This window comes from Cyclopterus lumpus, chromosome 2 (genome assembly GCF_009769545.1).
Source record: "Cyclopterus lumpus isolate fCycLum1 chromosome 2, fCycLum1.pri, whole genome shotgun sequence".
In the NCBI taxonomy this organism is placed as follows: domain Eukaryota; kingdom Metazoa; phylum Chordata; class Actinopteri; order Perciformes; family Cyclopteridae; genus Cyclopterus; species Cyclopterus lumpus.
Window position 1 is genome coordinate 9,335,123 of NC_046967.1, and position 14,274 is coordinate 9,349,396.

Genomic DNA, 14,274 nt, shown 5'->3' on the forward strand with positions numbered 1-14,274 from the left:
TGCACAAAAAAAAAGAATACATTTAAAAATGATTACATTGAAACTATAAATCCGATGAGGGTCTTCTTGTCAATTGTATCTTGATGTCTGTACTTTGATGACGGGGCGCACTGCAACAACGATGGCACAGGCGGTCACGATTCATAGCCTGCAGTCTCCAGTGTAGCGCCCTCTGCTGGCTATAGCGGTGAGCTACACCCTCCAAACTGTTCCGTTGTCAGGCAATGGGACAAAAAGAGCTCACTCCAGATTTGGGAGAACAGAAGAAAAGATCAATGACTGTTCAGTCTGCCCCCCCCCCCCCCTCCTTTTGGCCTTTTTGATGTGCACATTAAAACCCTAAAAAATGATTTCAGATATAAAGATACACATATTTTAAAATAAATTGAGAAGGGATTTGAGAAAAGAGACACGGTCAAGTCTCTTTAATAAAGTTCGTAAGAGCTCTTAAAAACATAAAACCTTAAGCACGATGGACTCAAGATAAGGCAAAGTGTTTGGATAAGCTGAGTCTGCTCAGTTGACCAACTGCTCAGAAAGTGCTGACATTTTTCTTTTTCTTTCTCCATCAGTCAATCATTGCCAACACAATAAAAATAACAAATAAAATTTAAAAAAAACATTACACCTCAAGAGGATTCCATACATAAGGGCATTGTGGGTCACCAAATCAGGACATTTTGTGTACAGATTATTATTTGTTTTCTTCTTTTTTTTTTTTTTTCCACTAGAAACATTCAGTACATTATGGTTTAGTAAGAAAAGAAAATGTTGTTTTCTCATGCAACATGTTGAATTGAAGTGATTCAGCGGTTGGTCTCTGCTTTGGATCGATGACACAGATTGACTAGCAGGGTGCAGGAACCTCACAACCCCTTAAAAGGGAATGAAAAACAGATCACGTCTTTAAACAATATGAAAAGTGCAATCCTTAACTCTAGTGATACGCCTCGAATAAAATGTCTCAGAGTGGAACCTGTAGAGGTCCTTTGTCAGGGGAAGAGTTGTACCTCTGAACTCATTAGTTCATAGATTATTTAGTTCTTATATATATATATATATATTTATATATATATATAATCTATGTAACATTGACTTTAAATCTATTTAAGTGTTATGGTCACAGCACTACACGGGCTGTTTTATCTGCTAATGAAAATATTAGGTCATTGTCATAATCTCAGTGAAGAATAAGAAATGTTCATATCTTCATTACAATCTACCTTGTGTACAGTGTTCTAGCAAAGAGAAACAAACAAAAAAAAAACTTAACAATGTCATTTACAAAAATACCGAACTTTAGTAATTGCAACATTTGTTTTGCCACAGCAACAACTTAATATTGTTATGAAATACTATTATACTAGAGTGAAAAGTACATCTTTTTTTAAATTTTCTGCTCTTTTTTTTTGGTAAAATGTCATCTATACAATAAACATTTTTTTTCTCCCCCAACAACACAAGCAACTCTATAACTATGCTCATTACTGCAACACCGTGATCTTTTTATCAACGAGAAGGCAAGAAAGATCCAGTAGCTTTCCATTGGTGGGCTGACTTTTAAACCCCACCCCCTTTTTTAAAACCGCGACTTCTCATTCGCTGACCTGACAGGTTTAGACCTAGAAATGACCAACCGCGCAGAACGTAGCACAGCTCAATAAATTACATTCATTTCAAAATAGAATAGTTACCAACATTGTTTTTTTTTCGACAAAAATTTGACCAAGAGTAACATAAAGATAAATTACGACAAAAAAGAAAAGAAAAAAGAAAGTTCACCACCTTCCACAGATATTACGTACAAATCCAAATGCGCGTGGAGACAATCGGCGTGAAGGAAACCAAAAACGTGGAGCCGGAGTGAAGCGCTCCGGTTCCACGCTCCGGTTCCACGCTCCGGTTCCACGCTCCGGTTCCACGCTCCGGTTCCACGCTCCGGCTCCACGCTGTGATTGTGGATTGTCGGTGTGAATCAAACACCATGAAATTACATCAGAATGTTTTTTGTTTTTTTTGTTTTTTTTTAATAATGGGAAATAAGATTTAGTTAAATGGTGCCTGTTAAAAATAATGAGAGGGCTGGTCTACAAATAATTGAATAGTGCTTGTGGCTGAAAGACAAATGATTGTTCTGGGTGGAGGTGGAGATGGTGGAGGGCTCAAGGGGGTTCAAAAATACCTTGATAGTAGACACAACACAAAATTTAAATAACTTTGAATACATTTCTAGAACCATGAATATAAACTCTCAAAATAAGAGACACTTTACATACATTACACAGTTTACAATACATTTTTTTTGTCTCACTCACATTCCTCATGTAAACTACTCAAAACCATGGTCAGAAACGATGGTACACCATGAAAGTCACCAAACATTCTACAAAGCTATTTTTGATTTGTCGGTTTCTTTAACTTCTTTTGCTTCGATAAAGTCACTTGTGATGTCGATGAACGCCCACCGGGGGGGGTTTCCCGGTGGCGTTTTTTTGCGAAATGGGATGTCTTTCCCCCGAAAAAAGTCCTTTTTTTTTCCCGAGGAGCTGCCGACGGCCGGTGGCGGCGGCGGCGCGTCCCGTGACTCTTGAGTGATCCACTCTGGATGAATGTGTGGTCGATGAGCATTTTTTTAGGCACTTCTACAGTTTTCTAAAATGGAACAGGATTATCGGTGATAGTAGGGTTGGACAGGACAACCGACGGTCACAGATAGCCCTCCAGTCGAAGTTCAAGTCATCTTTTTGCTTGACGAGCGTCGTCAAATGCACCGTTTTTTTTGTTTGTTTGTTTGTTTTTAGTCTTAGCACTTTATTCCCTCGCCCCGCCCCCCTCCCCACCCCTCCCGAAAAAGAAAAAAAAACTCCCATCCAACCAGATCCCGGTGTTGTCATCGCCTGCTCGACCTCGCTTTCGAGTCCCAGTCTGCCGGCAGACCACAAGTCTCCAGATACGAACACGCACACACACACACACACACACACACAAAAGGCTTGGTGTGTCTGGAAGGAACCCTCAAGCTCCGTGGAGCGCTGGGCCCAGACCCGAGCCTTTAGGCCTTGTCTTTTCCCCAGTAATGGCCACGACTGTGGTTCCGTCGACACTGGGCTCTGTCTTCCCCAGTCCCGACTGCATGCAGAAATCCGTGCACAATCTATCCCACCGACTCCTCCCGAACAAAGAACTGAACCCGGCACCTAAAAATAAATAACGGGGGTGCGTTGGGAGCAGCTTTCGCAATGGCAAAAGGAAAAAGAAAGGAAAAAAAAAAAGATATATATTTTTTTTATCGGGGTGCTAAAATGTGTCTCTGCTTTCTGGCAGGTTGAATCCACCGACCTCTTCAGCTTTGGCGAGATGTTTCCGGAGATGATAAGTTGACAGGAGGGAGGGGGGGGGGGGGGGGGGGGGGACATCTGCAACAGCTTCTGGAGCAGATGAGGGTCACAGAGGTGCCCTCGCCAGGAACCGTCACATTAAGTAAACATGAGCCTGTCTGCCCCAAGGACGTTCAAGTCCAACGCAGAGAGGAAAGCGAAAAGAGAGCGCCGGTGTGGTTGTGCACGGCTTTCCTGTGACTCTTCCCGTCGTCCACGTTCAGCACTATGTGTCTCACAGAGTGCAAATCCAGCGCCTCTTTTTGTTTGTGTAGGAACCAAAGGGATGAACGTTGTGCAGCGGTTTTTAGAATAAATATGAAAGAGAGGGGATCCACGGTACTTTGGGAGAACAGGTGTTAAAATGACCTCTATAGTGTGTCTGCTATGTATGTTGTACTATACATAAGGATATTTTTGACTTTTTCATGTTAATAGTTTTTTTTCCTAGCAATACATACAGTATATATCTTTTTTTTACATTTTTCTTTTTTTCTCTCCAATGTGTGTGTTACACCGGCACTGCAGTTGTTACGGTTAAATTGAATGTGTTAAACTCTTAGCATGCAGGTTGCTGGACCTCTATGGGAGAGGTGAAGTAGTATTTACACTGGGGCTGTTTTGGGTTTCCTAGTGCAGCTTCGTGACACTCCATTCCCTTCCTGAAACTTACTTCAAGATAATCTGGAGGAGAGAGACAGAGAGATGGCAGCAAGGAAAAGAAGGAGGGAACAAAAGGAGAGACACATTTAGTCAACCTGCAGGAGAGAAACGGTGTTTGTTGTTATAATTAAGACACATTTTATTGTGCCGGGTGGGATCGGGGTCAAACTCTATTTGCCTCACTGTGATCTAACGACCTCAACGCCAACTAAACATGTCCGACAGCGTTTGTAACGTCCAGATCCTGGTTGACCGGCAAGGTGTGTGGAGGTAACGTGGGCCGGATGGGAACGTCTCTTTATGGCGTTGTTATGGTCCAAACCAGCGGGCGAGCCCCCCCCCCCCCCCCCCCCCCCCATCTTATCGTCGGCTAAGCTGTGGTCGCGCCACCGGCCTTGTGGTCCGTGCAGATGAGAGCAAAAGCTGCTAGTTATCTCCAAATAGCATTTGACTCGGGTCTGGTCACCTCTGGGTGAAGCCTCTCTTTAGGAGATAAAGGCTGATCCAACACAACAGAGAGAGAGAGAGAGAGAGTGAGAAAAGATTGTCTGTGGGGATGGGAAGGGGTGGTGGTGGGGAGACAGGTAGAAGAGCTGCTGGCTGGCTGGCCATCATGTGTGGTTGCCACTGGCAACAAGCCGACACAGTACAAAGCAGCGTGGCGCTTGTTAATATACAATAGACGGCCAGCAAAGGACAGAAGCCACCGGTCACATCACACATCGCAGAAGGTCACCGCAGGTGGAGAGCATGTGATGCGCGGTAAAATAAGACACACCCAGATGGGTGGGATCAGACCCATATAGGTATATACACCCCACCCGTCTGGTACCACAGGGGGGCAAACAAACAACAATAGTTGTTCACAGGTCCTACTTTGCAGTGGCAGCTGAATGTGATCAAGTGTGCGTTACATAATGGCGTAGGGGTAGGGGGTGGGGGGTTTGAGCTGCTATTTTATTAATATCCGATTTATTATTCTAACTGCATGGGATCGAAGTGACCTAGTGTGTTCCTTTGAATGAATCTGATAACAAAGATGACGCAACTACAACGACTGCTCTTCCGATCACTGTGACGGCTGCGATGTAATGCCGCGTTCAGACAGTCGAGGGCGCTGCAACTTCACACTCCCAACAGCGCTGTTGGCACATGGTCAATGTGGAGCTGGAACATGGAACGATGTGATTGGTTGCCGCCCGTCACGTCACACATCGACAGTTCAGGCGACCACGAGTTGACGAGACTCTGAACCTCTCAACCGTCCGGTCCCTCCAGGCACGTGTATTATTACTTACATGTATCGGCACACGTACAGGCATATGATGATTAATATCACTACGCTCATGTGATTCTCCTCCTCCTACGTGCTGTCAGAAGAAGTCACACAATGAAGGAGATGCAAATATGCTATATAGCTTTTCAACATAAACAGGGCTGTCGGCAGCATGTGCCCATCTAAAAGAAAAAATGATTCAGAATCCTGGTGTTTATCCTGAAAATGATGGCGATGGCTGTCGTAAACGAGGCGTGCACTATGTGATTATAGGTGTTAACTGCGACCTAGCTGGAGGGGTCTTTATGCAGGGAGGGGGAGGCGGGGGGGCAGACTGAGACAGACAGCGAGGGCTGACGTCAGTGTTTCTGGGGCTCCTCGTCCCACATGCATCTTTAAAGAGCAGCTCCGCTTCCTGCTGCTACTGCTGCTGCATGTCAATTACAGGAAGAGACGGTGACTCACAGGAAGTGCACACACTGCCGGCCCACGAGGGGTAATAAAGCACAATGTAATGGGGGTTGATGATCGAATGGGCACCTCAAAGAAATTATGAAAATGATCCTGAGGTTTTGGGTTTTTCTCTTTACACTCAGCTTCCATTCTTAAGCTGTTTCTAAAGGTGTTCACTCTCTATCTTAAATATACTTTTTTAATGCAGAAAGAAAATAATATAAAACTAGTGAGAAGAAGAGGAAGAAGAAGAGAAGGAAGGAAAGCTCCGACTGTGTGGACAATGCTGAACACGACGTGGTTGTTTTCCACTTGCGTAACATTTCTACCTGCGGAACACTAATCTGTTCATGTGCCCTCCAGACACCTGTCCGATTCTAGACTACCAGTAAATGATTACCAGCTGCATGAGGCCAGTGCAAGCATTGTGCTGAATTTTCCAGGTTTAAAATGGGGCACACATGCGTCACTGTGGCATTAAAACCTGGCCCTGCTTCCCTGGCTCCCGTTGGCACGCAGCAACAGGAGAGCCGCCGATCAGAGGCCATTTTTAGTCGGCTTCTGCCATCATCATTTCACCCTGACGAGGGCCCGTAACAGTTTCCTCGCATGATTTATTCTCCCTTTCATCCCCGCGACCAGGAAAAGTAAAAAAAAAGAAAAGAAAAGAAGAAGAAGAAGAAGGTGAAACCGGGAGGGGCGAAAACAGGAAAAACAAACAAAACATGGCAGCTGTTACGAACCAGCTGTAAGTGGCGCAGAAAGGGCCCGTGTGTGTGTGTTTGCTTGAATGTAGCGTGTGTGTTTGCATAGCACACAAGCGGTACAGATGACGCCCCCGATTGCAGATGGAGAGGCATTTTTGACAACAAGAGAAGTGAGGAAATAAAACTTAAAACAAAACGTGCAAAAAGAAAAAGAAAAAAAAAAAAAACGGAAGTAGTGCAACACAACACATACTACTTTGCAAATGTGGGAGCTCTGAAGAAGTGCTTGTTGGGAGCGCCTAATGGGGCTGTGCTCAGGTCGCCCCTCCGCTTTAAATTGTCTGGAAAATACCCACTCCGGCTCTCATGCCAGTGTGAGCTCGCCCAGTGCAGGCGGATGGCTGGATGGGGAGGGGCTGGGCGTGGGCTGAGGCTCAGCTGCAGGTCACTGCAGCTCACTATTAGAAGGCAGTACTTATTCAGAGCTCCAGGGACTGATGAAAGAAAGCTTTAAAAGGAGCAAACCTGATTGGCTGATGCTGTTGCTGCGTAGGGGACACTTGTGGCAGGAGTTGTTGCTGCAGAGACAGTAGCAGGCGTAGCACTGTACATCATTGGGACTTTGTTTTTAGGTTGTGAAAGGGAAGGTGAGGAGGAGGAGGAGGAGGAGGAGGAGGAGGAGGAGGAGGAGGAGGAGGAGGAGGAGAAGGAGAGGGGGAGGAAGTGGTAGCAATGGACAGGTAGGTGGAGCGTTATGGTAACCATGGCAACAGATGTGATGTGTGCGTGTCGACGGTATCGTTTTTGTTGTTGTTGTAGTTGTAGTTGTTGATGGTGGTGGTGGAGGTGGTGGTGGCGGATGTTACAGAGAGCCAGCAAGCCATCGTTAGGGTTACACCGGCAGATGGCATGCAACCATTCACAATGCAAAAGCAAGGAAGACACAGAAAGAAAGAAAGAAAAAGAGAGCGTGGGAGAAAAAAAAAAAATAAAAAAAAAAAATAAAAAAACAAGAGGAGAGAAGCTGATTACAAATCACAAGTAAGGAAATTTATACGGAAAATCAGTTTGCTGGTTTTCCCAGAGAAGTTGAACGGCACGGGACACCAATTACAAAGAATCAATGACATTCTTTGGCAACGGGGATGGGGATTTTTTGTTTTTCTTCATTTATTTTTCTTCATGTGGGCTGACATGATGAACAGCGCGAGGACGCCAAAAACCCAGGCGGCTACTTCTCATAGACTGTATTAATACTATGTTGAAAATCCTTATTCCTGGTCATCATTTATCCATTTATTAATGTGGCTGATTAGCCGACTGGGACTTTGTGTAATTCCCATCCCCTTTTTAGCGGAGACAAAATGCTCCGGCGACTTGTCTGAAATAACTTCTCTGGGAAACTGATTTAAAATTTCCTGATCAACAAGGCACAGCAAACAGACAGTGGCTATCCTACAGCTTAAGAACAGATCCGCCTGCAGTATTGTATCTCCCACTTCCATCATGAACAAACAAAATACTCATTAGCGAGTAAGTCAGCAGGTAAACAAAGAACTGAAAGTCACAACTATTTCAGGTGATACAAAATGGACATAAAAACCTCTTTCATATCATATCCCAGAGCACATTTAAAAAGAAACGTGTCTCACCGCCACAGGAGGCGACGCGTGACATTTTCTCTCACCTGCAAGGGCTGCAGATATTGCCCACTCCAACCCCAACCTCCCACTTTTATACATCAAACAGTGTGTGTGTGTGTGTGTGGTGTGTGTGTGTGTGTGAGTGAGTGAGAGCAAAAGGGAAGGTCAGAACCTACCAAGACTGCTAGGAGTCATGCACAAGACTGACCCTGTTGTGTTCATGCAGAGAAAGACAGAGAGAGGGAGGGAGAATGGGGGGGGGGAGGGAGAGAGAGAGAGAGAGAAAGAAAACAAATGGGTTAATTTAGAGGGAGGAGAACAACAAGGTTAGACAAGACAAAAACAAAAAAAGCTCGAAGACTCCACTGGGCTTCGGATGCTACTGCTACAGCCTGTTACAAATGCAGTTAACAGGAGCAAGCAGAGGAGGTCCCTGGTTCCGTTACGCCATTAGTGACTCAAAACTGTCCGTACAAAGCGGCAGCTGAACATGAAGCACATTTCATTTACAGACTGTAGCTTGTGAAATCGTGGGCCACGTTTCATGTTGCAATCCATGAGATTATTGGTTCGCAGATGTGATGGAAACGTTGGATAACCCTGAGAATCCGTCGGGGATTTACTTAAAATTCCTTCTGTTTTTCCACATCCATATATCAGGTCAAGGAGTGTCATTTGTTGAACAGATCGCTCCACTGGGACACATTTGTGGTAACGGATTATATAAATAAAGTTGACTGGACTTGGTGTCTGAGATCCAGCTGTTTCTAAAGTTGATGCAAATTGTTCTTCTGATCCGCAAGCTGCCAAGCTCATCTCTTTACACTTGATTGAAAAGATGATTACGTATGTAGTTCCAATATATGTCTACATTCCCCTCATTCTCTAAGTCTCCCGTGGCCACAAACCCCCGGCAATTTAATCTAATAATAATGAACAATGTAAATACATAATTTCTAGAAAAAGGGGCGACGGAGCCAAACAGCAGCATCATGCAGTGTCAGCGCAACGATGGGGGCTTCCATCCAGATGTGGATCAGATGAAGATGGGCGTGGCCGACCTCAAATTGTCCATCGGAAACTTCTGCGAAAACAGGATGCGCTAAGACGTCTTTAAACCAGGGCTATTTCCCACACACAGATAGAGGGCGGGTGGGTGGGGAGGGATGAGGGGCTGTCAGGCATCTCACACCACGGGTGAAAGAAAGCAAAAAAGAGCAGGTAAAAAGGAGAGCGAGGGTTTGGGATGTCTCAGTGTGGCTGCAGGCTGCCGCATTAGCTGCAGTTAACTCGTTTAAGCTACCGTTAGCTTCTGTGAGACGGGTTGACAGAGAGCGCCTTTTGTTCCATCGGAAAGAACTGAGGAGGAATAAGGGAGCCGACTTAAATTCATTTGGGAACATTGGAACGGAATGGTTAAAAAAATTACTTGTGTTTTTTTTCGATATTGATCTCACACTGAAAAGTCATTATTCCCTTCTTTTTTTTTAAGGAATTATACTTGTGGAGTCCAAACACAGTTACGGGGGCCTTTGTGTTGCAAACAACTGGGCTCTCTTGTATGCTTGGCTGCTACAGTTGAGAGCGCTGTGCTAATACATCGCATCTTGTGCTGCTCAGAACAAAGCGTGCACTGCCCTCCAATCTGGCAGCCATTACGCGCTCCTGCTGGCAGGCACTAGATCAAAGTTTAGGGATGGTGGATGGTTGGAACACTAGCACGCGCCATCATCGCAGCAGGCCTCCATATGTGGGTCACTCCAATGAATCCACGCAGACACAAGTGGCGCTCTGACTTTAGCGTGAGAAGCTCGGGTGGGGTTAAGGGAGGGGGGGGGGGGGGGGGGGGGGGGGGGGGGGGGGGGGGGGGGGGGGGGGGGGGGGATGGATGGAAGGTTACCGGAGCACATCCAGCTGTTTGCATTACCCCGCATACCTACGAGTGCTTGCGTGTGCCGTGCGTATATCGATCGGGGGGCGCGGGGGGTGGGGGGTGGGGGGGACTCTTACCTGTGGGAAAGAAAGTGGGCTGCTGCAGCTGTGCGTTGGCCAGCGCCTGCTGGTAGTGCAAAACACTTGGGTTGAACATGGAGCCGTTGCTCTTCTCAAGTGCTTGTCTCTTTGGTAGCGGCTGGAGGACGCCGTGGGGGAACGCCTATTCACCAACAACACACACACACACACACACACACACACACACACACACACAGAAGCACAGTAGATTTGATCCGAGCGCTCACACAAGTCAATACTGATATTTGTAAATCTGTTATTTTTCTCTATGCACAGCACAAGGCAAACATGGAAACTTACTGTAACTATCACAAGGACAATGAGAAACTACACCGTAGCAAGGCAATCAACAACACGTTAAAGAACTGGAATTAATTTAACATTACATTGTAGTTTGATAAATGTACAGCACAATCTAGAATTGCCACTGGCGATCGTAAATGATAACTTTAAAGTGTGTTACAGGGTTTCACAGAAAACAAAAGCGCCAACTTAAATTGTGTGAGTGGCTACAGTACAATTAAAGAAGCTACATGCAAAGCAAAAGGTGAAAGGTCAAAGTACCAGGTCTACAGTTGCCTCGAGGGGTCGCTTCATTGCTTTGGCAGTCGACTGAGTCTTTAATTAGCAGGCAGCGAGCACATGATGGCAGTGGGCCAATGGGATTCAAGCGTATTAACATACAGGTAACAGCAAGCAGAGGTGCGTCATGGGGGACAGCATTGCATTGTGGATAGGTGAGAAGGAAAAAAACAAAAACAAAAATAATCTGAATGCAAGTATACCACATAAACAATAGGCATGCACATAAACAAAAAACTGTTTTGTTTACTTTAAAGAAACATTGCTACTTTTTTTTTTGTTGAATTAGTACAAAAGCAAAAAAAAGCATCTACATTAACCTTTGGTTAAAAAAAAAAAAGCAAGATTCTATGATGTCTTTCAAAACTACTGGGAATGCATTTAGTAGTAACGATCAACTTTGTTTTAAATATTTACATATGTATACATATATATGTATAGATATATCTACGCAAGAAGACAATGCAGTAAACACAGCTGGGCTGACACTGTATGTGATATCTGAACACAGGTTCTCTACAGTCCTACACACACCATAATTACTGTGCTCCTGGAGGTGGTTTTGGGCCTGAGAAATGTCTAAAACGCCCACAGCAGATTGTGATGCGAGTGGGCTCGGGTCAAAGCCCCTCAAATTACTGAACTCTGCCCTCACAACTGGCAACGAGAACTGGTCACATCCGTGTGGGCAAGTTTTTAAACGACATCTAAACATTATCGCTAGCGAGAGGCTGTTGAAAAGCTGTCCCCCGTGTGGGCGGTGCTTAAGTACGATAACAATCACATCCTTTTCCTGTGGCGGTGGCGTCGATTCACGTCTTGTGCTTGAAACAAGTCACAAATCCTCAAACTACGACCTGCGTTGTGAGCGCATGTGGCCTGTTAGTGTGTTCGAGGAACTCGGGGAGACACGATGTGCGTTATCGTTCAATCACAGAATGTGGAGCTCTGTTTATTCTTAGGTTCCAATAAATATCTTTAAAATCTAGAAGTCGTACGTTTTATTTTTGACTGATTGCTTTTGTTCATTTTGTTAATTTATCTTTTGCTGAGAAGGGGGAACAAAAAAAACATGAGATGGATGTGATGAGCACAGCAGTTCGGGGGGTCCATGCACAAGCCTCTTGCTTCACGTATGTGGATTATATGGCGATATATATTTATATATATATATATATTTATCGACAAGGCATTGCTGATGGGCTGTAGTGTCAATCACTGTGGTTAGTTCAGATGGGAGAAGGTCTGTCAAAGGGACATGACAAGCAGAGATGACTGCATTCGACAGCGTGGCAAGCAAACCCATAATGTGGCACAGTAAAAAAACATTATCTCAATAATAGGATCCTCTTACTGTAACAGTATCAGTTCATGTGTAACCTTATCTACAGTACACTTACGCTTATTTGCTTCAGATTCTTTTTTTAAAGAAGTGAATTATGGATAATGATATTACCTATTTGCAGCAGTACAGATTTTATGGGTCTCTGCTTCAATAAAAGTCCTTCAGCTTAGGCTAAGGGCTAAAAGAAAATGGGATGAAAGGTGCTGACTAAACAAAGCATTGTTCTAAGGTTAACCCTGCTCACCTCTTACACAGCTTGTTACTGTTAATGGCAAATTGGTTCATGAAATTGATAAACTGGGCCATATGAGGAAGAGAGGAGGAGTATGAAGCGGTGGTTGTGAGGAGAATGCACAGGGCAGATAGACTGCATCTTCTTGCTTAAGAAGCATTGTGTACCTGATGTGGAAGTTGTTGAGCTAAGGTACTCAGTGTGCCTTTAAGAAAACGGCAGGTCATCATCAGGTTACGGTGCCGCAGGCTCTCTTTTATTTATGCATGTTTCGATTCCTTCTGGTTTTCCTGCTCCCATGCAGCTGCTTACAAAAAGTGCACAAACGAAACTAACCTGGGCTCACGGCCGACGGCTCGACATCCACACTGTGGACTTTATGGAGGAAGGGCAAAGAGAGCAAGCAGCGATGGTGCCAGCCAATGAGAGAGGTATGTGCAACGCGTAAAAAAAAAAAAGAGAAGAAAAGAGGAAAAAAAGCATGCCCGTGCCATGGATGGAGAGGGGGGAGTTGGGGGGGGGAGTCAGTCAGCAGCACACTGGCGCAGTACAAGGTGAGCGAGTGCAGCAGCCAAAAGGCCATTGAAAAGAAGCCACTCAGAGGAGGAGGGGGGGGGAAGGGGGAAGAGGAGGGGGGGCACAGACAAGACACACTGCCAAACCCATCCCACTGTCTGTCTATCTCCATCCGTCGGTCTGTCTTACTGCTTGTCTGTCGGAGGCGGAGGAGGGTAACACCCCCCCCCCCCCCCCCCCAACCCGCGAGGCTACTTCCGCATCCATCCCCGATTCAATTTACACTGATCTGCAGAGAGCCGCACTTATCATTGAGAGCAGGGGGGAGGGGGGAAGAGAGGTGGGATGGAGGGTGAGCCAGCACATTGTCTCCCTATGAACCAAGGGCATTGGAAAATAAAAGCGGACTGCGGTGAGGTAATAACAGATTGTTCTTGCGGCATTATACTGATGCATTTAAGGTCCCACTAAACCATGTTCATTGTATACAACAGCCTCACTTTGGGACGACTATTGTTAGTGAATTACACGCTGGAGTCCACTAGAATAAGCCAGCAGAGGTGAGTATGGTTTATACAGTAATAAAGCAGCGCTCCACATTTTATGTTGCTGCGAGTGTCGTCATCGACAGCGTGCCGTCGACGTGCCGCGTGAGCTGCGACGATTTTGTCGTAATGTGGCTTTGATGTGGTTGACGTGTGTTTTAATCGGTACAAGAGATCAGCGAAAAGCAACACAGCGACGGTGTATCGTGTGGGTGATTTGTGTTCGATCGGCTAACAGTTCCAGGATGTATTCATGGACGTGCAACAATCTGTGCTTTGTGTGAAGCTATTAGGCCCAGAACCCCGGGGCTAATATAAATGTCATTTAGAGTGTGAATAGTACCGTATATATTGTGTTTTCCTGCTCTTTCACAACCATAAAACCTCCAATAATAACTTGTTTACTCGATGCCTCCCTGGGCATTACAATGATGTTGGAAAGTTCCAGGTAAACTGAATACAGGCGCTATAAAATAGCATTATGTCCCATCCATACAAGCTTCTGCAATCAGAGACAATCAGAGACCTTGGGGGCTTTGTTTTGTTACTATAAGTACACGTATGCGTGTGTGTATGTGTGTGTGTTTCCTGCTCTACCACTGTGTAGGCTACAGTAGGTAAGCTGCCGTGCTGTGCTCTCACCATGGCTGCAGCCGTGGCGGCGGCTTGCGCTGCCACGGCTGTCTGGTTGGCCTGGTGTTGGGCGGCCTTAATCTTGGCCTGCAGGTGGGCCGGCGGGTGGAAGTACTTGCACTTCTCGCGGGAGCAGCGGCTCTTGATGTAGTCCATGCAGACGGTGACGGTGTTGTCGCTGGTGTCGATCATGGGGCTGTCGCTCGGGTGAGCGAAGCGGCAGTCGGTCTCCCCGCGAGCGCAGTTGCCCCGCTGGAACTCGCGGCAGACCTGGGAGCCGGAGAGTCGG

General features: G+C 45.7%; 1 protein-coding gene across 9 annotated transcripts in view; it reads right to left on the reverse strand.

Moving 5' to 3' along the window:
• Positions 1 to 329: 329 nt before the first annotated feature.
• LOC117744179 (muscleblind-like protein 2a) overlaps positions 330 to 14,274 on the reverse strand; it is a 45,811-nt gene continuing 31,866 nt past the window's right edge. For 5 of the 9 annotated variants that reach the window (XM_034552350.1, XM_034552359.1, XM_034552332.1 and 2 more), the window contains 5 exons: positions 13,995 to 14,255; positions 10,697 to 10,750; positions 10,130 to 10,274; positions 8,296 to 8,328; positions 330 to 4,061 (listed from right to left, as the gene is read on the reverse strand). In XM_034552350.1, coding sequence (XP_034408241.1) covers positions 3,937 to 4,061; positions 8,296 to 8,328; positions 10,130 to 10,274; positions 10,697 to 10,750; positions 13,995 to 14,255 — 618 coding nt within the window. In that variant the 3' untranslated portion in view covers positions 330 to 3,936. Of the gene's footprint in view, positions 4,062 to 7,001; positions 7,097 to 8,295; positions 8,329 to 10,129; positions 10,275 to 10,696; positions 10,751 to 13,994; positions 14,256 to 14,274 lie in introns of all 9 variants that reach the window. The other 4 variants (XR_004611171.1, XM_034552395.1, XM_034552386.1 and 1 more) reach the window with 4 other exon arrangements.